The 27,844-nt window shown below is 42.2% G+C and overlaps 1 protein-coding gene across 3 annotated transcripts in view; it reads right to left on the bottom strand.

Annotated features, from left to right (window-relative positions):
• PLP1 (proteolipid protein 1) overlaps positions 1 to 24,828 on the bottom strand; it is a 34,809-nt gene extending 9,981 nt beyond the window's left edge. Inside the window, exons 1-7 of one of the 3 annotated variants that reach the window (XM_059910140.1) lie at positions 24,690 to 24,828; positions 16,322 to 16,508; positions 15,306 to 15,567; positions 14,059 to 14,227; positions 13,538 to 13,611; positions 12,685 to 12,750; positions 9,559 to 11,589 (exon numbers count right to left, since the gene is read on the bottom strand). In XM_059910140.1, the coding sequence (XP_059766123.1) occupies positions 11,518 to 11,589; positions 12,685 to 12,750; positions 13,538 to 13,611; positions 14,059 to 14,227; positions 15,306 to 15,567; positions 16,322 to 16,508; positions 24,690 to 24,693 (834 nt within the window). In that variant the 5' untranslated portion in view covers positions 24,694 to 24,828 and the 3' untranslated portion in view covers positions 9,559 to 11,517. Of the gene's footprint in view, positions 1 to 9,558; positions 11,590 to 12,684; positions 12,751 to 13,537; positions 13,612 to 14,058; positions 14,228 to 15,305; positions 15,568 to 16,321; positions 16,509 to 24,689 lie in introns of those variants that run through there. The other 2 variants (XM_059910141.1, XM_059910142.1) reach the window with 2 other exon arrangements.
• Positions 24,829 to 27,844: the final 3,016 nt, after the last annotated feature.

Genomic DNA, 27,844 nt, shown 5'->3' with positions numbered 1-27,844 from the left:
GTAATTTATTTATACTCCAGTAGGGTGAACAGAGTGCAGAAAATAGCAAACAAATCTAGAGAGGTTCAGGCAGGTTTGCCAGTGGCCATTAGAAGGCCTGTCACCGTTTAACAGAAACAGGGTAACTGAGAAGGTGGCAGACCAACTGGTAAGGGCAACTCTGAGCCACACTCCTAGGAGGGACTAGAGTTATAAGTGACAGTTGTAGCGATCCAAAATGGGGACAATCCTACTATGTATGATGTACAAGGTGAGTACTCAGGCTGGGAGAATGGGATGCAGGAACGGAGGAAGGGCCATGAATATCAACATAGGGGTCACAGCAAAACCCACTCCTAGAGACATCATTGTACCCAACTGTAAGTCCAGGAAGGCAGAGGTGGAGCGAATGAGGCAGAGCCTATAACGGATCCACTCTCTCGGTAACCCTGTTTTAAAGCAATAATTTCCAGATATTTTAGAACTGAAAAGTATTACTTCTTTTATTTTAGTTTATTTCATCATCTTTTCCTGAAAATGTATGGCATATGCCTTTAAAAATTAAATTGCATTAAGATCTTTTTTATATCTTTTTTTGATACTCCTTGAAACAATTGCAGAACCCCAGGATGTGGAGAACAGCCCTGGGAATTAGCTCCCCTAGGCTCTTATTATGCGAAAGAGGGTAATGAACACTATAAAAGCCTTTCTAACCTGTGAAAGTAAAAGCTTTGGGCATGGAGCCATTTTAATTCAAATTTATATCTATTTCTAGAAGGGTTTGCCAAACAGGGTACATTCCAGGATGACGTATTAAAAATGACAAAGAGCCTGGAGTTCTTATTAGGGTTGGAGTATCAAATCTGCCCAGGTCTGGTTGAGAGATGTTACTTCACCATAGAACCCATGCCACATCTAAGCCCAGTCTTTTAAGGGTTTCTGTATTCTGGAGTTTGAAGTGGAGGCTGGGGGGAAAGAAACAGACCTAGAACTGTTTCTTTCTTCGTCCTTCAATCCTGACCACCCTGTGCACCTCCAGAGGGGAAAGAGAAAAACAAAGAGAACCCAACAAAGCAAGAGGCTGTTTTGGAATGGTTTCAACAACTCAGAAATGGAGTAAATTACTAAAGTGCTCGAATGTGCTCCAGAAAAACATCCAAAACACAACAACATCAGTAATCGTAATGAATTTACCTTACTCCACCACTCAAATAAAGCACAGCCGTTTTTGATACAGAGATTGCAGAGAAATGTCTCCACTGTAGTCTTCTGGATAAATGTAGTATAATGAATGACACCCACAAAAACATGCCCATAGAAAACCTAGTCACTGTTGTAAAGGACTGCTTTTTAAAAATGCCGCTTAATATAGTTCACTGACATCACAAAGCGGAGCAATTCACTAAAAGTAATTCTGTGGGGGCCAATATGAAATGATTCAAGTATATTGTCACCTCTTGGTCTGGTTTAAATCACAAAGAGATTTTAGACTCTAGACTGAACCAGTTCTCAAAGTTTTGCTTGTCTGTCCACAAGCAGGTGGGGTAGAAAATGGCAGCATTTATGCAAGGAGTCACCATATCCTTCTGAACACCAAGAATTGTCAGTAGAATAAATGAATGAATGTCTTCATTCATGTGGACAGCAATAAAATAAAAGCTCATTTTAAAGTGTTATTGAATGTTGATCGTTGTTGAAGTTGAGTAAAGGATATGTGGAGTCGATTGCAACATTCTCTACTTCCGTGTATATTTGAAATTTTCTATAAGAAAACGTTTTAAAAGAGTGTTATTCAGTATGGAGTTTTCTTAAAAAACTAAAAATGGAGTTACCATATGATCCAGCAATCCCACTCCTGAGCATGTATCCAGAAAAGACGAAAAATCTAATTTGAAAAGATACATGAACCCCAATGTTCATAGCAGCACTATTTACAATAACCAAGACATGGAAACAACCTAAATGTCCATCAACAGATGAATGGATAAAGAAGATGTGAGATATATATATATATATGTGTGTGTGTGTATATATATATATATATATATATATATATATATATATATATATACACACATATATATATATATACACATATATATATATATATATAATGGAATATTGCTCAACCATAAAAAAGAATGAAACAATGCTATTTGCAGCAACGTGGATGGACCTAGAGATTATCATACTAAGTGAAGTCAGACAGAGAAAGACAAATATTATACACTATCACTTATATGTGGAATTTTAAAAAATGATACAAGTGAATTTATTTACAAAACAGAAACAAACTCACAAATATAGAAACAAACTGATGTTTACCAAAGGAGAAAGGGGGGGAGGGAGGGATAAATTAGGAGTTTGGGATTAACAGGTACACACCACTATGCATAAAATAGATAAACAAGGACCTACTGTATAGCACAGGGAAATATATTCAATATCTTATAATAACCTACAGTGGAAAAGAATCTGAAAAATAATATATAGATATAGATATAGATATGTATATATGGATATGTATAACTGAATCACTTTGCTGTACACCTGAAACTAACACAACATTGTAAATCAACTATACTCCAATTTTAAAAAGAAGAAAAAAAGGGAAACTCTTTAAAAAAAAGAGTGTTACTAAATTAATAGTAAATTTTAAATGTTTTCTCAACCAATTGATGGTAAAAGTACAGCCACTATCATGGTGGAGGCCTGAGAAAAGGTTTTACTTTAGAAAGAGATTTTCATACTCAAAATGGTTTGGAAAAACTGCTACAGAGTATGGTCTCTAATGTGGGATTTGTGTACTCTATGAGACTGCAACATGATCCATTAGAACTAGTGTTTATATTAATTTTTAATCTTAAAAGAAGAAAGAAACTGTTTCATTAATATCTAACATAAAGATTGACTCTTATGTCATCACTCAGTCTATCTGTCAGTCAAGGAAAGATGCCTTTTTAACAATGGGTGAGAAAGGAAGTGTTTTTCAAAGGAATAGGTCATAGAGAGAGCATTTTGAGAACAGATATTTGAAGATGTTTTCATCATCTTGTAGTTTTGTTGCTGAGAGCTAAGTGTGTCACTATTTGCACAGTTGTAAGAAAAACTGTAACAGTACGTTATAAACTTGCCTAAAACAGTCTACTCCAATAGCTTGAACTGGTTTGTGAAAACATTTTAATGTGCAAGAGCCACTGATTGATGTCAGGGAGAGTGGAAATTTAATAGCCAAACTTTAATAAAAAACCTTTGCGTAAATGAAAAGTTAGTAACAGGATTTACTGAGCACAGCTAATGTCATACTGCAGCCATTTAGGTCTATGAATCTTTGTGAGGTATCGTTTCTAGCTATGACATTCATTGGAGCCAAGCCTTAGTTTAAACTGAACTCCATATTCCAAAATATTAAACCATCACTTCAAAATTAAGGAGGCATAGTCAGTCACATTGTTCTCACTAAAATATTTATAATAATATGTTTCAAATAAGAGATAGATTCACATATATAATCAAATAAATTTTATTTCAAAATATTATTTCATATTTATCTCATACTTTAAATGTTCTGTTTTGCATGCTTTATAATCTGTATAATATATTAGTAAGGCAGTATACAAATATCACATTAATTTTTTAAAGATAAGTGTATTACACGTAGTATCAGTTCCACTATATTGATCTCAGCTGTGAGATCATTTGAGCCTCATTTCTTTTCAATAGTAGCTCTGTAATCACCATTTCTGTCTATTCTGTGATTGTTCCAGTTTTCTAACTCTTCTTGGGTCCATTTCAGAACTTTATATTTTAAGAGGAGACATTCTGTGTTCTCAAGATTTTATAATAAATTGCCAGATTGTTGTACATAATCATCTCTAATATTTTTAATCTCTTCCATCTTTGTATCTCCTTCTTTGTTACTAACATGGTATAATGTTGCCTTCTTTCTTTTTATTTAATCAGAATCAGCAGGGAAATATCTATTCTATTAGTCTTTTCAGATACCAACTTTTGGTTTCATTTATATTTTCAACTCTTTCTCTGTTTTCTAGTGAATCAACATAAGCTTTTATCTTAATACCTACCTCCTGCTTTCATTTGTTTTACTTTGTTTTTCTTTTTCTCATGTCTGAGGTTATATACTTTGTTCATTTGATTTGGGTCTTTTCTCAAAGTTAAAGATAATATTGTGTACAGCTATACAATTTTCTAGAAACCTAAGTTTGAAAAAGAGTGTTATTCAGTATGGAGTTTCGGGAATGAAATCTTTTCTTTATTATTACATTTGAGAAAATTTGGGGTTTTTTTTTTTTTTAGTTATGATTTCTTATTTGGTTATGAGATTACTTATAAGCATTCCTCAATTTATAAAAAAATCATTTTGGGTCCACTTTTCATTGTTTATTCTTAGTTTTATTGGATTATGATGAAAGAATGTGGTCTGTTAACTTTCTACTTTTGGTAAATTATTAAAGTTTCTTCTGGTCAACTAAAAAGAAGATAAAAGATAAGTGTATTATATTGATACATTTTAATACCTTTTTATATGATTGCATTCAGAAAATCTTCTCAAATTTAAGTGTGTACACACATCATCCTAAGATCTTGTTAAAGTTCGGCATCTGATTCAGTAATTCTAGGGCAGGACCTGAAAGTCCACATTTCTAACTAGCTCCCGGGTGATTCTGATATTGCTTGTCCTCAGACCACACTTGGAGCAGCAAGGTCATGGGGCAGGGGGAAGGTGGGTATGTTTTACTATAGGATTGCACAATCAAACATATGTGGAGATGACTAGGGGATGAATGGACTACACTCCCTGCAGGTTGTCCTTCATAACTACTATTTCTCTCAGTGGAGTTTCTGGTAGGGACTGAGCTGTAATGACTGATGTTCTGCTCCCTGACAAGCACCTGGATGCAGCTCAGCTCTGCAGCTTTAGCAGTCAGCTGAACTGGGATAGACTGGCTATCCTCAAATTCAAACTGATGTGACCAGTAACGGTGCATTGCTCCAATCTGGAGCTGACGGATAATAGCTGCTGCTGCCTCATAGGACTGATGTGAGGATTAAATGATATAAGACATCGAAAATACTTTGTAGAGGGCTTAGTAAAGTGTATCTATTATTGTTGGAGGTGTGGCTGCCTGTGGACTGGGCCAAGATCCTTTTCAGATGGTTATTTTGGGTCTTCTTTAACACTGAGACAAACAGGCCATCAAAACCCCATGTCATAAAACGTGACATTTAAAAAATTTTTAACCCGGAAGTATTTGAAAGTGGCTATAACCACCTCAGCTACTAAAAGCAAAGAAACAAACAAACAACACACACACACACACACACACACACACACGCACACACACACCCCACAAACTCAGTAAGCACCCATAAACCACCTGGCTTTGAGAAATGTAATTTACTTGTGTGTCCTACCAAATATACTAGCTGCAGAATATATCCTCAAGTACTTGCTTTATGGAATTATTGACACTATTCACCAACGAGAAGTTGGGAGCATCTACTGAAAATGGCAAATTTGTTTACTGATATGTAAACTTTCTTTCTAGAAATAATTAGCTGAGACATTTGTTTACTAAGATCACTCGTAGCTTGTGATAATAATATCATCTGCAAACAGAAGAATGTTTATGTTTATGTTCGCATTTTTTGTTAATGTGGGCTGATTTCACATTTTAAATCAAATAAGATTTCACCAAATTCATATCTAGTACATTTGTGGGCATGGAAGAGAGCTTTGATTGCAAGCGCCACAATTTCCTTCTTTTTTTTAAGCTGTTCTACATGTGAGCTCAAGTCATCAAATAAAATTAGAGCTACCTAGTGAGGATGTGGGGAAAAGGGAACCCTCGTCCACTGTTGGTGGGATTGTAAATTGGTGTAGGCACTGTGGAAAACAGTATGGAGGTTTCTCAAAAACCTAAAAATAGAGCTACCATATGACCCAGCAATTCCACTCCTGGGTATATACCTGAAAAAAACAAAAACACTAACTTGAAAAAATACATGCACCTCTATGTTCATAGCAGCATTATTTATAATTGTCAAGATATGGATGCAACCTAAGTGTCCATCAACAGATGAATGGATAAAGAAGATGTGGTATATATATACAATGGAATACTACTCGGCCATAAAAAAGAACAAAATTTTGCCATTTGCAGCAACATGGATGGACTTGGAGAACATTATGCTAAGTGAAATAAGTCAGACAGAGAAAGACAAATACTGTATGATATCACTTATATGTGGGATCTAAAAAATACAACAAACTAGTAAATATAACAAAAAAGAAGCAGACTCACAGATATAGAGAACAAGCTAGTGGTTACCAGTGGTGGGTGGGGAGGGGCAATATAGGGATAGGGGATTAAGAGGTACAAACTATTCTGTATAAAATAAACTACAAGGATATATTGTACAACACGGGGAATTTAACCAATATTTTATAATAACTATAAGTGGAGTATAACCTTTAAAAATTGTGAATCACTATATTGTACACGTGTAACTTATATAACATTACTGTACATCAACTATATTTCAAATAAAAATTTTTTTAAAAAAGAACTTAATCAGAAAAAAATATTAAAAAACTAGAGCCACCTATAAATTTGCAAGTATCAGCTCACTTGCTTGGTTTTAATGTTGTAACCCTCAGAACCCAGCTTTGTGGTTTTTCCCTTTTCATGTTTGAAAGGTAGAGCTTCGCATAATACATGGAGTATCAATCAATATAGTTCTTTCAGAGCCCAGAGCTGGCCTACTGTCCATGTTGGTGAACAAAACAGTAGAAGGCCTTTTAACATTTTTCAACCCTAAATACCATAGCATGTCAGGCCTCTTTCTCTAGACAGTCACATGTCTCCATCTTCTTTTACTTGACTCTGTTTCTCATGGGACTGTACAAGTTTCTCCCTGATTCTGTTTTTTCCACCTTTTCTGTCATAGGATGTTAGTCTCATTCTTTACCACACTTCCAGTCTCCCTCCCTAACCCTTTTTGTCTTTAGTTGAGTTCTCTGAGGGCAGAGACTGTCTCTGTTTTAGTCACAGCTGTATTACCATCATCTAGCATAACACTCGGCACAGATAATTTGTTAAATAAATATTTGTTGAAGGTTTGAATAATGTTAAGGTTGGATTTCCTTTGATTATTTCATGATGTGGAAAACACTCATTACTTTATCTTACTTTTCTTTCCTTTGGAATAAATTTGATGAATTCAAGGAGTTCCAGAGCAGGAACACATAGACACCAAAGTTTCCAGGACAATAAAAATTGTGAAAAGCTTTTTGCTTGCTTCAAAGTGGACATGGAAAATCTTTCCCAACTTATAGATGTTGACTTGAATTCCTTACCTGCTTATTGATGTAGGAAAAGGCCAAGTATGATTTTTTTTAATGTAAGAATGAATATTTCTTCCCTCTGTTACTTAATATTCATCAAGCTAACCATGAATGCCCAAATAGACACACTATCTGTGCTCACAGTATGAAAAATCAAAGAGAAGTACCTTGTGTCTTATATTACCCTCATGGCTTCTCAGATTTAGCCTGGATGGAAAAAAAGGCAGGCTGAATAGCCTGTGTTTATATAAATCATGATCTGTGTGCCCTCTGACTCCCCAGATGACTGAGTGGGTGGAAGCACGCACATGCATTGTGACAGTGTGTACATAAATACTGTCACATGTAAGGCCAGGAGCAGGGTGACATAGAGAGCAAGTCACAAGTTGTCAGGACTCTAAATTGAAGTTTTGTTTTTATCAGGGCCCTAGAAAACCAGAGCCACGTGAAGTCATGGCCCTTAACCACGACCTCTCCCACATACTGAGGGGAGAATTCAGATGCCCACTGCAGTCAGCCGGTCAGACTGCTTCTGGCATGCTCCCTGCCTCCACTCTGCTCCACCCTGGAACTCTTCTTTGCTATGGCTGAGGCTGAGTGAGATCCTTGAGATCATATCTTTATCCCCTTTCTACCCACATCACCCCCAAACTTGAAACTCCCAGGGTTTAGCACAAAGCTTAGTAAGTGCCCCATAAATATTTGTAGACTGAATTAGTGAATGAATGAATGTTGCTCTGGCCAAAGCCACAGCTTCCACACCCTGCATAACTGCACTCAGTACTGGCCCTGAAGATAGGAAAAGCAGTACAACTGATGCTGTAAGAAAATATTTCTTGTTTATACTGCTGCATCTTGATCTTTGGCTGATCTAAGCACAAAGAGAACTCTTTCAGTTCAGAGAAAAGAGGTTTATGGTGTATGGCAGAGCTAAGAACAATGGGCTCAATTGACAGACTGGAGACACTCTCAGCTTCTGAGAGCCTGGAATCTCCATCTATAGATCGGTCCCAGAGGGCAGAGCCAAATAAGGGCAGATGGAGAACACAGCTTTCTTGGGAACTGGTTTTCCACTCCTCTGAGGCCAAAATACATCACTCTATAGCACCCTGAATCAATTCTCCAAAATATAGTGCTGTGTCCTTGTTTGCCAGTGTCTAAAAATAAGTCCTTGTCATATTTTTATTCTCTTTGTCTTAAAGTCATCCAAGCAGCCTTGCTTGCAGAATATTGATTGCAGTGAAGCAGAAACCAGGAGATGAAATTGAAGCTACTTTTGAACAGAGCTCCTTAACTGATGACCGACTTGTTGCCCCCAAGCTAAACTCTCCTTTCTCTCTGATCACGCTCCTTGCCATCTGCAACTACGGGACAATGAATCGACAGCTAATTTTAAGTCAGCTTTCCTTAGGCTGGTCATTAGAGTGCCTACTGTCCGACAGTGCCAAATTCTAGCCTAGGGTCGTGACAGGGATTTAATGCTGTGTCCCAAGTGGGCTACTGGGCTGGCCATTAGAGTAGCAGGTGTCACTAATTTATCCTAACACTGCCCTGCCACAGACTGTTTAAATTCACATTGCCCTTCCCATATCTGCTCTGCCCCTACATTAAACCTTTCAACCAGTACTTTCCAGATAAAACTAAGCATTATTCATGTATGAAGCACTAAGTGTTCATTTTTGGAATATACAAACAATTCCAAGAAAAGTTAACAATAACTGAATCCTATACACACCAGGGCTGGGGCACCATTGTCATATTAAAGAAGAAACCATACTTGACTGTGAATTAGTAGAACAACACTCTGAAACCCAATTTCTAAGAGAAAAGAAACCTTACAATTCAATGAGTTGGTAGCAAGACCTGAGTTGAGTTCTAGTCCAAGCTCAGATACGTATTTATTGGATTATTGGATTTCTTTGGGTACTTTATTTGCCTCTATTTCTTAGTGTCTCCAGCTATAAAAAATAGAAGTGATTTATCTACTCTTTATTTCAGAAAACTGTTGTGGGAATGACTTGTATGACCTGAAAAATAAGTAAGCTCCTTAAACAAAGCACAATAAAGGTACAATTATTTTGAGTTGCTATTGTAGGGCAAAACAGAACAATTCAATCAAAAGACACGGTGTTTGAGAACATTCTTAATTTTATTTTCTTTAATTTTATAAAATACATTTTGTAAGATAAGTTTCTAAAAGTTTATCCTTTATGTGTGTTAAAAATGGAATTCTATATCAGAAATGAAGGAAACACTTTCAGTTGATTAACTCTCTTCATGTGTGTATATGTGTGCATGTATGCATGGGAGGTTTTCAAGGAAGGGTTGGTTATTTGTTATGTTATTAAATCGAAACAAAACACAAGGTATGGATTACTTCACTTTCCTTGATCTTGATTGGTTTCTTACAGAACCTTTTCCATCTGCTCCCTCTATGCAGCCTGGAAGCTTGTCTTGTATACTGTTCTGAAAGCAAATATCAAGTGCCTTTTTGTAAACCTTACATCTCCTTAAACGTTGTTGAAACCACTTTGGGGGAGAACACAAAACGACTCTTTACAGCAACAGAGCCACCTACAGCCATACTCATAAAATCTTTCCCTTAATAAAGACAAATCAACTTTTTATTTTTTAACCCAAAGTTAAAACCCAAACACAGAAAGGGAAGACTGAAACCTGGGATCTATTCGAATTTCAAACTCTTTCCACTTTTCCTTTTCCATGGAAGCTTACCAACTGAATAGCTGATGGCTGGTGCATTCAGGTATATGATCTGCACCAGGAGAGAATAACCTGTATGTTAAACCTAACTCTTTAACACACCAAGGTAACATTGCTAAATCAAATCATCTCCCGCCAGCTAGAAAGAACGATCAAATAGGTTATTCAAATTGAGGTTCAAATTCACCAAATCTGTTTCTGCAAAGGACGGAATAATTGGTCAAAAATCCCAAGAGATGCAAGAACTAGCCAATTTTACACATCATTTGCGTTATTTAATGTCCAATTTTCATTTGTTAAAGAATCATAATCAAAGAATCATTCTCCAGACCTTTCTGGTACAACCCCAAACAAGCGATAGACAAACTGAAAAATGTGAAATGTGCATCATTCTGAAACAAATCAAGATCTTCAAATCACCTGCTATGACTGAATGGATAATACCCCATGAAAAGAGCACCATTGTGAAGATGTGACAGAGGCCAAAGTACACAACTAATTAACAGAAAGAAGACATGCTATCCAAAGAGTTATCTATCCTGTGTCTACCAGAGGGCTGGCTCAGTTTACACCGTTAGCCTCTAGCAACTGCTGCTCCTTAGGCCAGGCTTTTTTCATATGAGCTAGTTTCTCTCTATCCTCAGCTCCTTGGAAACCACAGGGTTGTCATGGTAGCTATTATCAAGGAGAAGGGAGTGAGAAAATGCTGACAACACCTTGTTTCTCTTCTCTAACGAGGTATAAGGCCAGGTGCCCCCTTTGTCTACACAGACACTACGCTCCCTTATGCTATAAGTAAGGTTGGCTGAGTTAGGGCTTAAATAGTCCATTGCCATCGGGGTCAGTGCTCTCTTTCTATGGGCGAAAGATCCTTGCTTTGACCCCCTTCTCCCAGCTGCAATAGGTAGATTTGGGCAAATGCTTTTATTGTTTTGCTGGCATTCTTTTTTTCTTCTATCGTCAATGGTAATAGGGAGACAGGAGTGAGTTCTCGGTTTTGTACACCAACGAGAATATATTTGGCCCCCAAAATGGCAAGGGGGCCAGGTGCATCCCTTTTCTCTACCTGAGCATCTTTCTTTCCACTTTGTTTCCATCAGTGGAAGTGCCCTTTGAGAAGAAAACACTTCCTGGTCCTCAGGAGATGCTTGAAAATTGAATTAGAGCCTCCATTTCTTTGTGACTTGCAGATGGGGAGTCACCATCTTAAGCATTTCCCATTTCTAGCAGGAACCAGCTATGAAGCAAAATGACTAAAAGAGGTACGTAAGAGGGGAGAGTCCACGGAGAGACATTAATCGCCACGAGACTCTCCTTTCTTGTTACACTCGTCAAGTAAGAAGAGGGCCAGTCAGTGGCAAAGGCAAAGAGTTAACATGGGAGACGCAGCATTGTAGGCTGTGTGGTTAGAGCCTCGCTATTAGAGAAAGGAAAATTTCTACAGGATATCAGAACTTGGTGCCTCGGCCCATGAGTTTCAGGACGGCAAAGTTGTAAGTGGCAGCAATCATGAAGGTGAGCTGTAAGTAAGAGAAGAGAGAATATGAGTGAGAGTAGAAAAGGCTTCCTCCTCCAGTCCTTTTGGGAACGAGGAAGGGTAGAAATAAAATCATAGTTAAATAAAGAAAAAACTCCTGTTCTGCAAAAAGCAGCACATCCAGGCTTTTGCCCTGTATACTTGACTAGAAGTCCTCTCTGAGACATTTCCTTCCAATGGCCCAGGCCCAGAGAATCAACTCGACAAGGAATTTTTCCACACCTCTGCTCAGCCCAGCACTGAGTTTTCCTCAGGAAAGTGAACACTACCTGGGCTCTGCCATCATCATATCTTACGTGTCTGAGCGACCTGGATTCATAGGGTGCTTGCTGTAGACGCATAGCCACACCGTGCAGCACAGCCTTCCCCTGCTTAATGCATCCATTTATTTCACAAGATGAAGAACAACTCGACTCCGTAGAAAAGCCTCAGCGGTGGGGGCCAGGAGTGCTGCAAGCTGATCCTTGGCTGATCACCACTTATTCAATGACTCGAGATAAGTTGCTTCACCCTTCAGTACCCCGGGTTCTTAATCTGAACAATGAATGCACTACATTGACACTGCGCCAAAACACCATCCATAATAACAATTCTAATAATGTTAAGAGGTCCTTCCAGTATTTTCAGGAGAGTAAGTAAATCCCTTGGAGAGCATCCAAGATGATTCCTATTTACAGTATATAGAATTCCAGGCTACCAAAAATCACGTTTAGTAAGGTTTCAGTGTTCTTGTCACTGATCTGACCGGAATGTGTTGAGAATTAACTATAATTTCTGACTGCAAAGCACCTGGCAATGTTACATGCTCTGTAAATGCTCTATCTTATTATTCTTGACCACGAATCTCTTTCCTCTTCCTCACACCACTTTGCTTGTTCTTGTCTCATTTCTGAAAATTTTCTGCCTTGCCAACGCAAAGTAGAAGGCCACAGTCTCTACACTCTGCTGTCTCTGCCCAGCAGCTTTTCTCCAGCACTTCAAGGTTAGAAGGAATCTACCTCTTTTTACCTTTCAGCATAGCTGTACCCAAGCTATCCCAGGACCACTTATTTGCCAAGATCATTAAAAGACAACTCACCAGGGAAACCAGTGTGGCTGCGGCCCCCACAAACGCAGCAATAAACAGGTGGAAGGTCATTTGGAACTGTAAGAAAATGCAAAAGGGAGAACTGGGTCTTGCAACAGCTGAAATAGGCTCTGCTGCAGATCATGAGTGCAACTTTCTGAACGTGTTGATATCTTTCTGTGTGTTAATTTGGCATCTCTAACTAAGTTGTCACATCCCTGAGTGTAGGCCTCCCATTCTTCAATGTACACCATAGCACCTGACCCCATAGCACCCAGAACACAGAATACTCATAAAATAGTATAGTCTTCCCAAATAATCAACTGGTTCCCCTCGGTTGTGCCCAGAACCCCAAAACATTTTGCTTTCAAAGAAATAGCTTACTGCCTTCTTCCTCAGGATTTACTTTTATTCCCCTGCCTCATTTGTGTATAATATCCATTCTCAATACAGTGTTTCCTTTTTCAAATGTACTTTCTTTTTAAATGAGATTGAGAAGTTCCGAACTAAATGTGTTTTATAAAACCTACGTATGTCTGGGCACAACCTATTTTCTTGATAAGGCTTTTAAGTAAAAGAATGAAAATTTTCACTTGGGGGATTTTGCCATTAAGCTCTATCTTTACCTAGAGCTACAAATTTCTCTTTTAAGGGAGGAAGTCTTAGAATGGAAGGCTTTCTCTGCAGCTTTAAGGAAAATAGATATTTTACCATGTATGTTCATTGGCTCAGGCAATATTTTATAGAAGGCAATTTGCTAACTCAAAATCCAGCAAAAAGAAATTGTGGTCCTTAAAATCAAAGTTGGGTAGAAATTTTATGTTACTAGCCATTCCATTGTAAAATGACCCAGTGCCCCACTCACCTCAGCTGTTTTGCAGATGGACAGAAGGTTGGAGCCACACACCTTGCCAGGGAAAGCATTCCAGGGGAGAACACCTATGTAAGACACAAATATCAACCAAGGTAAGCTTCACAGAGTTATGGGGCTACATGGAGCACTTCTTCCATCTTTAATCATCCTGGCTGAAAAGTTGGGTCCTACTGACAATCAGGATCTTCTTTTCTAAAGATTTACCCAAAAAATAGAAGGTGGTATTGAACAGTTGCAAAAATTTTTGTTTGTTATTGAAATGTGCTGCTTCTGGGCTGGGGACAGCAGTCAACTGGGGTAGAGCAGTGCAAAGAGCCAAGAAAACTCCCACCACCTCCAAGAAGTTCCCTTCTCAGGGAAGAAACCTCTCCAGTTTCAATAAGAAGGATTAACAAACTAGATCCAAGCATCCATATTTTTATTTTTCCCCATAATTACCACCTTCCTTACCCTAAGAACCAAATATATAGTGCTTCTATAGGGGGTAGGGGAGCCAAGCCACCTTAACTCACCATACATTCTGGCATCAGCACAGAGACTGCCTATACTGGCAGAGGTCTTGCTGGGGGAGGCAATAGACTGGCAAGTGGTCCAAGTGTTGAAGTAAATGTACACAGGCACAGCAGAGCAGGCAAACACCAGGAGCCACACAATGGTCAGGGCATAGGTGATGCCCACAAACTAAAACAATTGACATGGGGTGGTTAGAAGTCAACATCAGCCTGCAGACATTGAAATATAAACAAGGAGATCCTGGAATGGCATGTACCAGACATGAAACCAGGTTCCAGGGATTTCCACCAAATGAAATTAGTAAGCAGGGCACCTCTACCAAATGTCATTGGCAGTATCTACTAGAGAACTGGCTCCAAATATGACAGAGGGTGGGGGGAATGGGTGGGGGTTGGAGTGAGGAGGACCCCTGGGTTAGAGAGGCTTCAGGAGATTGTTTGGGCAGATAAGGTGTGAAGAAATCAAAAGAGATCTTGAAAGAAAGTCGTGCCATTTAAATGCCTTAGGCTGAGCTTAGAAAATGTTCTTTGTCAAAGGACTTTGGATCCCTAGTTATTGAACAAAGCCAATAGGAGATTTAAATTTCCAATCCCAAAACCTTTCTAAGCCAACTGCTAGCCACAAAAGACATCACCACAACCCACAGATGTTCAGCCCCCAAAGGATCTTTAACTCTAGAGGCTGGAAACCAATGTGTACTTCACTGGAAGCATGGATAGCCCTCTGACAAAGATAAAGCATTAAATATGCAGATCTACACTAGCTCCCTCTGGGGCCTCCAACAATGTAGGATCCCAGAATATTATGGATTCCATCTTGGAGTCAATTACTTAATTTCCATGGTCCACCCTCCCTCTCAGATCAGGTACCTACCTACATCTCAATCCCACGAGTAGCATTTTAAACTCTCGGGCAGTCAGATCTACTCTTGTTGTGGTCCCAGCTAGGAGGGGAGTAAAGGGGTACCAACAGATGGCTTAGAAATGGTCTGATTGAACAAAGCATCCCACGAAACTCATGCTTTTCCTTTTGAGATGAAATTTTCTAGGGAACTTTTAAAAAGTGAGGCTAAGCCAGCTGGGCACCACGTTCTTCCTGACCTTCTCGTTTGGCTGCAGCCATCACGTCCTCACTCAAAAGCCAGGCCCCTAAAGAGGACCCAGCCTTGGGTGGGGGTGTGGCCACAGACTCACGCCCAGTTGTCCCCCACCCCTTGTTATTGCCACAAAATCCTGAGGATGATCACCTTGTCGGGATGTCCTAGCCATTTTCCCAAACAATGACACACCCGCTCCAAAGAATGAGCTTGATGTTGGCCTCTGGAACCCCTCCCCTTCTGGCCCCCTGTTACCGTTGCACTCAGGCCCTTGCCGCAGATGGTGGTCTTGTAGTCGCCAAAGATCTGCCTGACTGCGCCGGTGGTGTAGAAGCCCTCAGCCAGCAGGAGGGCCCCATAAAGGAAGAAGAAAGAGGCAGTTCCATAGATGACATACTGGAAAGCATGGATCCTACATTAACAGACAGACAAAAAGCCAGAAAATCTAATGAATTGAGGACCCAGTTCCCTTGCTGCATAAGTTAGTTGGACCCTTGAGTGGGCACCTAAACAAGGCTAGGGATTCTTTAGAGGGATCACTAGGTTCTTCCTCTGTGCTTCTACCTTATCTTTATTGAAGTAAAAGAGGATGCTCCTCCCCAACACCTGGTTTACCCTGTAACCTGAAGAACCGGGGCACTACTCTCCTTGACCTGACCCTTCAGAGATGCTCCCTCAGAGGAGAGAGTAGAGAGGAGCTAGGCAAGAAGGAAGAAGGATGAAAGAAGAGGAGTCTAACTTGCCCTAGGAACAGGAAAGGCTTAGTACTGTGCCTGAGCGGACTCAAGCGGTGTGGTAAACCAAGAGAAGCAGCCCCACTCTGTCTAGTCATTGTGCCTCCGCCGAGTTCTTTATACGGACCACTTCAGAGGCTCCAACTCTGTCCATGTTAACCCTACCTAGCAGAAATTAAAACATGTGGGACAAAGCAAGGGTGGGGTGGGTGTGGTTAGGAGTGGGCTGGCAGGCAGGCAGACCTCCCCCTCTGAATGTGGCACTTTCCCTTCATTCAGGGCTTCAGATGTGGCACAGGTAGAACCTGCACACAGAAGGAAGATCCAGGAATCCTGTCTGGCCCCACACCAATCCCCTACTAGTCACTAAGGTACTGATGAGTTCTGTATCTCCAAGATAGACAGGGTTTGTGTGGGACAGTAGGTACTTACACATTGATGAGATACTCATAGTCCTGGTAGTTTTTGGAGAAATAGGTCTCAATTAGCTTTTCTGTGCCAGTGAGTGCTTCATGTCCACAGCCACAGAACAGTGCCACCCCAAAGAAACACAATCCAGTGGCCACCAGGGAAGCAAAGGGGGCCCCTACGAGACATCTCGCACAGCACTCTAACAAGCCTGAGGACGAAAGAGGGTAAACAGTCAGGGATGGGCAATACATAGCTTCACTCTCCACCAGCCCAGCCAGGCCCTGTGCTCACATGCACGGATGGTAGGGGGTGGGGGGTGTCACCCCAGAGGCCAAAAGCAGGAGAGTCTAGAACCTTAGACTTTTAGAATGTGAGATTGACCCCCCCAAACTATACTTTGTTCCATTCTTGAAGATAAATCCTTACCTTTAATTCCCAGAATGTACGTGGGTTTTTGAACAATCGGTATTCAGGTAGCCAGCTAGAGAGATGATGCAATCATTCCCTCCTTTCTTCTCATTCTGATTTGGTTTCATCATTTATCAACTCTTACGGAGTACTTACTATGTGCCCAGCATTGTGCTAGGTATTATGCGGAGTGTGAAGGCGTAAAGACATAGACTCTGCCACAGGGGACTTGTTTGTCTACTGAGGCAAGTGAGCTAGGTAGACCTAATATTTTCAACTAACAATTCCAGGCCGCCAAGTAAATGGTTACAAAGGGTAAATGCCCTTAGAATTCCAGGAAGGGATGAGTGCAGGCCAGAGATATTGATATTGTCAGACAACATTTGAGCCTTAAACAGCATTCCAGGTGGAGAAACTTTGGAAATTGCATGTTCCTGGATATTCCTGAACGTTGTGTGTATTTGCTGCATGGAATGCTTGATTCTTCTTAGTCTGGATGTGTGGAGAGCAGTCCAAAGGAAAGGAGGGAACTGGCAGAGGATGGGAAATGGTAATGGGAGGATTACTATTATTCTCAGTAATAAACAATGCAGGCTGAATGATTTTTGGACACTTTGCATGGCTGATTTGTCCCCCAATACTACAGTTTGGCCAATGTCCCCACCCTCAGTCCTACCCTGGAGTTCTGTCAAAACAGCTACAAAGAGACTTTATACAAAGTCAACAAAGCATGAAACGTCTTTCTGGAATGGCAAAACACACCAGGGCCTGGGAACACAGGTGTCTTAAAGTGCTAAGAGCCCCTGAGATTCCCCAGACCTGGTACCTCAGGCTCCAAGCCAGTGTTGCTGAGAAGCAGGAAAGGCACGCAAGTCACAGGCTCTGAGAGCAGCTGTGCCCCCAAGTACTAGCCCTGAGCTCTAAGGTGTCACGTGGAGTGAAACTTAAAAAATATCCAGTAGATGACCGACTAGATGGGAAAAGGAGGGCTCCCTCTGGCCTCTCAGCCAGATCCCCAAAAGGTGGAAGAAATGAAAGTGTTAAACTCTTCAGAAAAAAGTTATATATACACTGATTTTATCTATCCACATATCATAGAGATATGGCATATGAATTATTTTTGTATTTTTGTGTATATATATAGTATACACATATATAAAATATTTGTGTGTATACACACACACACACAAATAATCAGCAAATGTGCTGAGAAGCTGCTATTTTGGAAAAGCATGTTGGAACTCCTTACACAAATAAAATAAATTGTATTAATTTTTAGGTTTGGATTTTATCCAAAGCTCGCTTGTCTATTCCAGGGTACCAGGGACCGGGGGAGTCCTTTGCCTGAACCTCTTAATAATAGTACAGTTTCTTTTTAGACCTGAGTGCTTGACCATCTGGTGATTTGCCTGGCTGAACTGCATCCATGTGAACAGATTTTGAAGGACCAAATTATCTCTATCATGAGAAAGTTGAGGCAGAGACATTTATTTATCTCTGTTCTCAGAGCCACAGAATGAGTGAGTCCTCTTACCCACTGTCCCCTAAAATGACAGCCCTTCCTTGGTGCTCAAAGAGCCACTTCCTCAAAGATTCTTGTATGTCACACCAGAGACAAGACTCAGAAGCCCAAGCCAAGCAAAATAAGTAGCTAACATTTGCAGCAGAACTGAATTTCCTCCCTTTTCTAAGTACTGAAGCACTGCTGTCAGAAAACTTGGCCTCTATGGGAAGCAGTGCTTCATTAGAGCTGGCCCACGGGGGGTGTGCGCGTGTGTGCACACGTGCCAGGGCGGGGGCACATGCATGAATGCAAATGTTCACATAAACACATGTATATACCAGAGAGAAAACCATAGCAGTTGAAATTGCTCATTGTCCTCAGGAAACATTCAGAAATTGATCTTCCTCTTTCTCAACAGGTTAAGATACTAGATGCATCCTGTAAGTCAAGAAAAGGAGCTTGGAAATAAACAGTGCTGCCATTTTCCTTCTCGGCCTATCCCCAAACTCTTAGAATCTTCTAGTAAAGAAGGTCTCTGAAGCCTGGGGGTGGGGGAAGGGAAGGTCAGTGACCCCACTGTTCCCTCTCTCCCCAGCACAGGGTCAAGTCTTGGACAGAGCCCTCCATAGCTCCCCTGGACAAAGAAGCCTTGTTTTTCCCTGAGATCTCAGGAGCCTCATTGGTATTCTGCAGGGGCCTGCAGGCCTGGGGGTGGGGAGGGGATCAGACCCAGGGAACAATGGAAGAACTGTTTGTTTAGCCCAGAGTAAGGAGAGCATCGTCCCTAGCAAGTGACTGTCCTGTGCCCACTCACTCACCCCAGCTTTCTCACCCTGGAAAGGGCTAAAATGGTGGTGCAGGTGTGAGCAGGGATGGAGAAACTTGAACTCTTGCTAACCAAACAGAGAATTCCACTCTAAGTTTTAGCTGATGCCTCCTCCAGGGTTGTAAAGATGAGGAAAAAAGCCACCTTAGTCTATCTGATCCCTCAGATAGAGGGATAAGCATCATCCAAATAACCAGAGAGTATCACATATAGTGTTCTTACTGGGTGATAAAGGGCTAAGCCATGAGAGCAATTCTGAATCATCAACTGATATTATTTCTTCTTACATCCATTTTTCCTCCATTTTCTTAAAGCTCAAATAACTTAGCACCCCCTTTTCTGCTCCATTGCCACTCGAAGCAAGGTACAAAAGGACATAGGCTTTAATGGGTCTCTAACATGGAGTTGGAAATAAATGGTCCTGGATAAATCTATCACTCCTCAGCTATAAACAGTTCAACAATATAAGCATAAGCATCAGGTGTCCACCTCTTCACATTGACATTAAATGTTTGTTCTGGGGGCATTTAAGTTCAGCAGAAATGAGGGATCTCAGTCAGTCAGTCCAAGCAAAAAATCAAATTTTGGATTCCAACTGGGAAAAACTCAGAACATGCAAGAAATCGTGTCATCAAAGTAGTTGACAATCAGAACATTCTGAGAAAGGTCCATTGGGTTCCCTTTGATTTGGGAATGTGTGAACCTAAAGCCAGAGAGTCTCCATTTCAGAAGACTTCACGGTTGAAAAGATATCAGTTTGATTCAGGAAGGCTGTGAGGGATTCTGAAGAAGTTCCTTGGCTCTTGAAAGGACATTCTCACATTTCCAGGCTAAGTATAGACTCCAACATGGTGGAGTTGGCATAAAAGAACTATATAGCAATAATATTACCCAATGCAATAGAATTGGATTAAACCACCTGACTTTGTTGAGAGGTGATAAAGAAAAATAATAACCTTCCCCAGTGTTTTCCTTTCATTTCTGTTCATTGGATTCAGTACAATTATTAAGCATATTAGCAGTAACCTAGACACTATGGGAAACAAAAGGGAATTATAAGGCCCAGTCCCTTTCTTCAAAGACCTTTCAGTCTTGTTGGGGAAAAAAACATGTCTGTGAATCAAAGACCAAAGCTGCCTATAATCTAGTGTTAAAATGTGTATAACCAAGTCCTGTGGGCAAAACGTAAGCAAAGGGGAGATATTCAGTGTTGGCTAGATATATCTGCGAACTCCCCAAACTAGTCTAATCAATCTGTGATAGAACTTCAAGCCCTTCTCATTAATGCTCTTCACAGGAGTCTGACAAGGCTCAACGGGACTGCTGTGACTCATCCAGATTCGTCTATCCAAGGGACTGGATTGATCCTGATGCTGTCTCTTTAAGCAGGAGCCAAAAGCTCCCAAGCCCTCCCTCCTTTCCCATGCCCTGGGCACGCCTCAAGGACGAGCTCCATGATGGAAATTTAGTGTGAATCTGGGAACCCATCAAAGGGAGGAAAGGAAGGGCTTTCATGGAAAGGGATGGTAGAAAGAGACCAATTGTGCCCTGCACAATTCCCAGCCTGTCCCTTGAATCCAGCTGACAAAGGGAGAGATAGAAGAACCCTATACAATAGAGCTAAACAACAGGCAGGCTCATTGAGTGAAAAACTGGCCCCATCTCCCTAAGTCGCTAATCTGAGCTAAAGTCTTACCCTCCTCCCAGAACCCACCCCTTAACCTCACCCCATGAACAGAGGCTCCCTTGATCAGGACCTATCACAGTTGACAGGACCAAGATGCTAGAACAGCCGTGACTGGTACTGGGGATGGATGGGGATGAGTGGGTGGGTTCTAGGAGTAAAACAACAATCAACAGGAGGTGCCAGAGACAAAGACTTTTGCTTCTGGCCTTATCCTGATCAGACAAAGCCCTGCCTATAATCTTGTCTTTCCTACATGAAATCAGCACTTATACCACATTCAAGCGCTGGAAAGAGGCCCTGTAGCCCCTGAGGCATGGGAATCCAAGCTTGCTAGATGGTCAAGTCATGCAGAGTTAAATATAAAAGGAATCTCAGGCTCCTCTTTGAACAGGTATTATTATTGCCATGGCAACAGCAACTGGACCACCTTGTTTCCTATATTCCCTACTCCTCCCCAAACACACACACACAGGCACGCATGCATGGATACACATGTGCACACATGTATGCCAATTTATACCCAAACATTGGGAGACTGCGGTAGAGGCTGGATTGTTAAACTCTATCTCTGACACATTGTCTTCGCCTTGCCCACTTCTGGAAAGGTTAAAGAGAAGCACCTGGCACTAAGCTGAGAGACAACAGTTTCCATACCTTATTCCTTAGGTTAGTCTCCCACCATTTCCTCCTCTCCCCTTGGTTGCAGTGTGAAGCTGATCTAAGGAACCTTGTTCTCTTCCTCGGAATGTCACTGACTCCTTTCCAGAGCCCTGTCTGGCAGAAAGCTCAGAGGCCAGTGCAGAACTGAACGATCACCTTTAGGACCATGTTAAAATAATCAAGGAGGAATTAATCAATCAGTACTTGCTGAGCTTTTGCTGTGAGTTTGACACTGGGCAGGCCCTGACAGTGGGAAAGGAAGGGAAAGCTACTCTGTTCACCTCCCATGGCTGCTGTGACCCTTCCTGATCAGGTCACTGCCCTGACTTGATGATCTCTGGACCTGAAGTTCTGTGGGCAAGGAGGCATTTCTACTGTTGCTTTCTTTCAGCACCAGGAATCCTGGGGATGGTTTTCAAGGCTTTAAGTTAACACACAAAAAGGTAACAAGGGAAAAAGATGCCACTGGCTGGGGTTCTGCCTTCACAGGTTTGGAGACTATATTTCCCCTCCCACCCATTTCCCAGGGGTTTCTTGGGCCTTGTTACTACTCAGAGAGATTTGAGAGCATAGTTCTAGTTGTCAGGCTATTGAGTAAATTGCTGGCTTTCCTAGCACAGAGCCAGAGCAAAAGGTCCTCGAAGCAGAGCAGACCTTTCAATCTGCCTGGCTCTCCAAGAGCGCCTCTGGCTCTGCAGGGCCAAGATGAGGAGTGGGGTGGGGAAGGCTGCCTATGATCATTTTGGTCAGTGTCTCTAGGAAAAGTAAATGAATGTGCTGGTTTGAATCTGCTTTCTTTTTAGCTCCTGGCATTCTTGCAGCATTCTTGCCATCGTGATGGGATTCAGATAGTCTTCAGGCATTTTGTAAAAAACTGGACCCCTGCTCTGCTTCCACACTTTTTGCCTGGGCTACACTCACTTACTCTGAGCCAGCCAAAACTACGCTGCTCGGCAAACAGCCACCTTTGGAGGGAAGCTTCATAGTCTGGTTACCGGGGTAACAGCCACTGTTCTCAGACATCAGGCTTTGCCGGAGCCAATGTTTTGCTGTTCAGTAATGGCATTGTGTTACTAAGCAGAGAATAATCAGCTACTGCTCTTTGGCTCTTTTCCGGTTCCATTGTTATCCCAAAGACTCATTTGGAACATCCCTCTCCCAAGTCAGGACAAGTTTTAATGAACTATCATTTCCCCCGTAAACCTTTTGTGTGGACACTACTGAATTCCCTGTTCCTCTTCACTTCCAATCCTACTGGATTCTGTATGGTTGAGGCAGTGAGCTCCCTGTTCCTGGGGGTGATTAAGAAGAAGTTGTAGGAATGTTTAATTGGGTGTTGTAGAAGGGAATCCTGCATTGAGAATTAGCTCAGACAGCTTCTTAAATTCCTTCCAATCCCAGATTCCACGATATAAGTTAACAATAGTTAAACAGCAACACACTCCATGTCAGAGGTAGTAGCAGTTCAGTACCTTGCTGGAGATGGTCTATTATTTACAAAGTATTTGAGATACTTTGTCATTGAATAACTGAGAACTCAATGGCTACTCCATCATGTGCACCTGGCCCAAGCATGGCCCACCCCCAGGATCTGGGATCCAATACACAACCTCTACTGTGCCCTCACTATGGTAATCTCCCCTGAAGGAAATCATCCAGCCTCCATAACAGGAAACTATCCCTATGGTCACCTTATTTGTTCCTGCCTTCTCCTCAGGGCTTTCATCCCCTAAGGAAGTAATATTCAGCATCCTTCTTTACTCCCTCTCCGTTTTTTAATTCACAAGCTACCCAATCAGCTGCCTTGACATTAGGTAGGGTTCTTGATGTTACCTAGGGCAGGAATTGAGTTCCTCCAACATTCACCTCTCACCTGGCCACACTCAACTGGACAAATGATTCTTACCCAAGTGCACAGAGTACATACAAAGAAAGCCCAAACACTTTGGAAAGAAGAGTCAGCCTGTATATGCATTATTGTATAATAATTGGTATTATTATTATTTACAATTGTTGTAGAGCTTGCCCATTTTCAAAGGACTCCCACATCATTATTATTTGATTTTTATAACCCTGAAAGTAGACAAAGGAGTTATTGTTATCCCCATTTTCCAGATGATGAAGTGATAATTCACAGCAACCTACCCAACGTCATGAAGTTCATAAGTGGCAGATCTGGGATTCAAACCTGGTTGTGTTAACTTCTAGTCCAGTTCTCTGCCCTCTTAATTATCCTGCCTGAATACATGCTTCAAAAAGCTCTCTCAGTGTTTCAGGATGAAACAACCTAAAGTCTGACACCAGCTCAGTATAATTGAAAACCTATCTATCTCCGTGGATGTTGTTGGAGCCTTCTGAGTATTACATTTGATGGTGAATACTCAGGACAATTGATTCTCATTTCATTTAGGATGTATTCAAGCTGCTGCTCTTGTTTTGCCAAATGTGAGCAATGTCTACATGTTTCTGTGGCATCCTGTGTGGACAAAGACCCTTGTGCTCTGCACACCTTGCTCTGAGTAGACACCACCAGAGACCAGACCTCATAGCTTCTCTACGGAGAAGCCCTCAGTACTCAACCAAGTCAGCAAGAGCCCTAAGGTCCCATCAACCTCGTTGTCATAGCAGGGATTTAGAGTCTGAGCCATGGCCTCAGGAAGGCTAAGTCTTTAATATTTGCTACATATGGTCACCCATACATGTGCGTGCACGCACGTACACATACACACACACACACACACAGACACACCCTTAACCATATCCGTTCCCTATGGTAAAGCCACTGAGGACTTTATTTTCATTTCCTGAACCTGAGATTGGCCTCCTCAGCCATGGCCAAGCCTGAGCCCATCTCTCCCAGTTTCCTTCTGATGCCCAGCAGGGTCCAAATTTTGTATCAAGCAAGCAGTCATTTTGAACAGCTGAGGGCCAGCCAACATTAATTGCCTCCAGCAAAACCAGGGATGTCAGCTGACTGGGCCATTACCAGGGCCTGGGGACCAGGGGAAAAGAGAAGGTAGAGGGAAGTGAGGGGGTAGGAGGACACATGACCACATCCAGCCCGCCGGGCACTCTCTCCAAGGACCTGTGGGGCTCTCCACGCGCTGCTGGAGTTCTTTGACAATAAAGCATCATTCTCAGTACAGCAGAGAAGGAGTTAATTTAATTGCGTGCTAAGGAATTAAAAAGAAAACAGGTGCCAAAACACAACTCATTTCAACCATTAGAAACCCCGAACCACAAAGTTCTTGCAAATTCCTGTGCTTTGGCTTGAATCTTCTATGCTAAAGTTTTTGAAACTCACCCATGTCTTTGGGACTCTGATTCCAATTGTAGCCGGCTGGCTAGTCTGCTTTGCAGCTGACTTTGTTCAGGTGGAAGGATCTTGGTCTCTCCAGTCTCCTTCTTCGGTCCTTTACTTTTTCTCTCTGAGTATCTTTGTCCTCTTCTCCTGCAATGAAAAGGGCTTTCTGATTGACAGCCAACCCCCTTAAAGGGACAGGCCCGCTTTCCTCCTCCTCTCCTCCTCCCCTTCTCCTCCCCTTGTCCCCACCTCCTCAGGGATACTCCCTTCTCTAAGGCCTCCATCTTCTCTTTCTGCTTTTCACTGCCAATTGTCTCATTTTTTCTCTTCCCCCCCCCCCCACCAAGGCTTGCCTGTGTGGAATTTCACTTTGCTGCAGAGACATCTGGAAATGCGGTTTGGGGGGTGGAAATAAAGAGGTCCTGCAGGCCTCCAACTGATCCTTGGATCTATTTGGTGTGGGATGTGGCAGCACAAGTGTCAGAAGCCAGGAAGGTGGTAGCCCTGGCGAGGCAGTCAGGGTCGAAAACCTAGGTGCCATCTCCCAGTCCTTCCAACTCTGCCCCAACCCCACCCCTCACTCCTAGCTGCCCTTGACCCTATCCACCTTTACTCTCTCCCCACCCTTTGGAAAATAAGCGCTCCTTCCCTGCCATCCTAGCTCCAGAAACACAAGAGAGAAGAAAAATTGTCTTTTAAAATAATTTCCTCCAAATCCTTCCTAGTTTCAACTGAATGAGGACAAAACACAAGCTGTTGATTCCACGAACAGATTTTGAACAAGCTGGAGAAAAGTAGAATTGTAATCATTTTTATAGACGGGATAACAGAGACCCAGGGATGGGGCAAGACCTGTTGTGCAGGTTCACAGAATAGGCTAAAGAAAAGGTCAGAATTAGGGATGTGGGTGATTTCCATGGAAGGTAATTGACTTTGACACGAGAACACAATCTGGGAATTAGGTAGTCAATATCCCACCCTGAGAATAGTGTCGTCAGAGAGCTGAACCCAGGCTGGTGAGAGGCAGGGAGTGGGTTGAGGTGAAGCCATGGGTGCCAGTGAGGATGGAGGGAAGGGGAAAGTAATACGGTTCTTTCCACAGAGAAAGAAACACTAAGAAAAAATAGCCAAGTAGCAAAAACAAGGGAATAATATACTAAACCTAATAATATTTATTTCTAAAGACTGTGAAGGTATTTGAGTGCCCAGGACTGGGTGGGATTAGCCTATGGAAGGTTTGCTAGAAGAACTGAATCTTAACCAGTGTCTACCTAGCTCCTTGTTCGTGTTCCCTATCCCCTCAGGAGTCTCAGAGAGACACGACTATCTTGACCTTGAGGCCCACATCTTCCCATAGATGGCCTATAAGGAAACTGGTTGGCATATAACTGGAAGAGTACCATTAAGACTCCAGGGAAGTAAGGGATGCCCCCTCCCTAATTTTCCCCATGGCTTTGCCTTGGGGTAAGAGAGGAGAGGAAGGAGATACTGAGCAGAGTCTAGAATCTTCCTATGGGGGGAGAGAGGCAAAATTGTGTCTTACAGTTTTCTCTTTGGATTGTGGCCTTGGTCACTTTTCTGGCTTGGGCTCTTCTGTTAGGAAATGGGTGAATCTTCTGCAGATGCCCTTGTGGGTCCCCTCAGTTCCTGAGTCCTGTAGTAGTTGAGGCTTGTCCAGAGTCCTAGAACTCTATATCCTCTGCCCTTATACCAGCCCCAAGGAGAAAGGATCCCTGTAAACACTGCCCCTTTGGCAGAACCGTATAATAGTAGCTTTCTGGAGCAGACCAGACTAAGGCCATACGACTGATGGTAGAGGGTCCCAGGACCCCTGACCTCGCCAGCCCTTTTCTCCAGCCACAGACTCCACTTACTGAGGAAGCTGAGTTGTAGGATTGTGCCAACAATTAACTTCTGGATGGTTGTTGTGAGAATGGCCCTGGAGGAGAGGCGGGGACCAAAAGCAAGAAGTCAAATGGGCCAAACGTGTGCCCTCAGCTTCTCAGATGGCAGAAGAAACTGAGTGCAAACTCCGGGGGTTCTGTTTAGGGGATGAGAGAGATGGTTTTTCACAGCTCGAATAGATGAGACAGGTCCATATGCAGGGGGACTCTCTCAGGCTGAGCTTCTCACAAATCTGCCCCTGGATTCCCAGCAGCAGCTCTGGGGACTGCTAAGCTACTTGGAAGAAAAGATGTGTTCCCAGTAAATTCACAGATACCAATTTTTCAACCATATTCCCCGACATTTCTCTTCTCCTTTCCTCCAACTCTCTTGCCATACTATTCATTTTGTCTTCTCCCCAAGTCTCAATCTCTCTGTGTCTCTGTTTCTCCATCTCTGTCTCTGCTTCTCTCTGTCTTTCTTTTTCTCTCGCCACAGTCCTTGATGGAGCATGTCTTCCTGTCTGCACCTTGTTCTCATGCCTGGGATGGCAAAGGGGCTCAGCCAGGTGACTGTGTCATGTTCACTGTCCCCGGTGCCTTAAGGTTCCCAGCTCCCCAGGATCTACTGTGTTACAGTGGCTCTGTAGGGCCTGACACTCTGCCTCAGCACCCGCTCACCACCCTTCTCCTGAGCCTTTCCCACAGCCCTCATAGGGTTTTTTTCTAGGTCCCCAAAGGGGCTTTTAAAAAAATCTATCCAACCCCACCTATTTCTGTGATTTTGCTTCCAATGGTTCTGCTGGCTGCCCTTGGCAAATGTTCTCCAGAGTCCGGCTGGGTCCCCTGCATTACCCAGCGATTCCTCAAGAGGGCACTGCCAGCCTTCTTGGTGGCAGCCTGCTGCCTGCACTGGGTGCCTGTGGGAACAATACAGGATTGTATGAAACTAGTAAACAGTTTGCTTAATGCAATTCTGATGGTACCTCAGAGGATCTGGGCCCCCTTGATCACAGCTTGCTTTGGTTGTGCAGCTTTCTTGCCAATAACTCCAAAACGTTTGGATAGTACCTCCCCTCTCTGCTGTGTGATTCCATATTACCAGATTCTTGAAGGCCACTGGGCAAGTGGGTTCTCTTTGCTCCATTATATAGAGTGAACTCTGAAATTCAGAGAATTCCAGTGAATTTCTCCCAGGAAAGTAAATAAGGGCTCAAGTGCCCAATCTGGCAGGCCACTTCATGTCCTCAAAAAAGATTGTAAAGGGAAACA

The sequence above is a fragment of the Balaenoptera ricei genome, chromosome X (assembly GCF_028023285.1).
Source record: "Balaenoptera ricei isolate mBalRic1 chromosome X, mBalRic1.hap2, whole genome shotgun sequence".
Lineage (NCBI taxonomy): Eukaryota > Metazoa > Chordata > Mammalia > Artiodactyla > Balaenopteridae > Balaenoptera > Balaenoptera ricei.
Note: the sequence above shows the minus strand (reverse complement) of the source record. Positions and strands in the feature narration are given on the sequence as shown.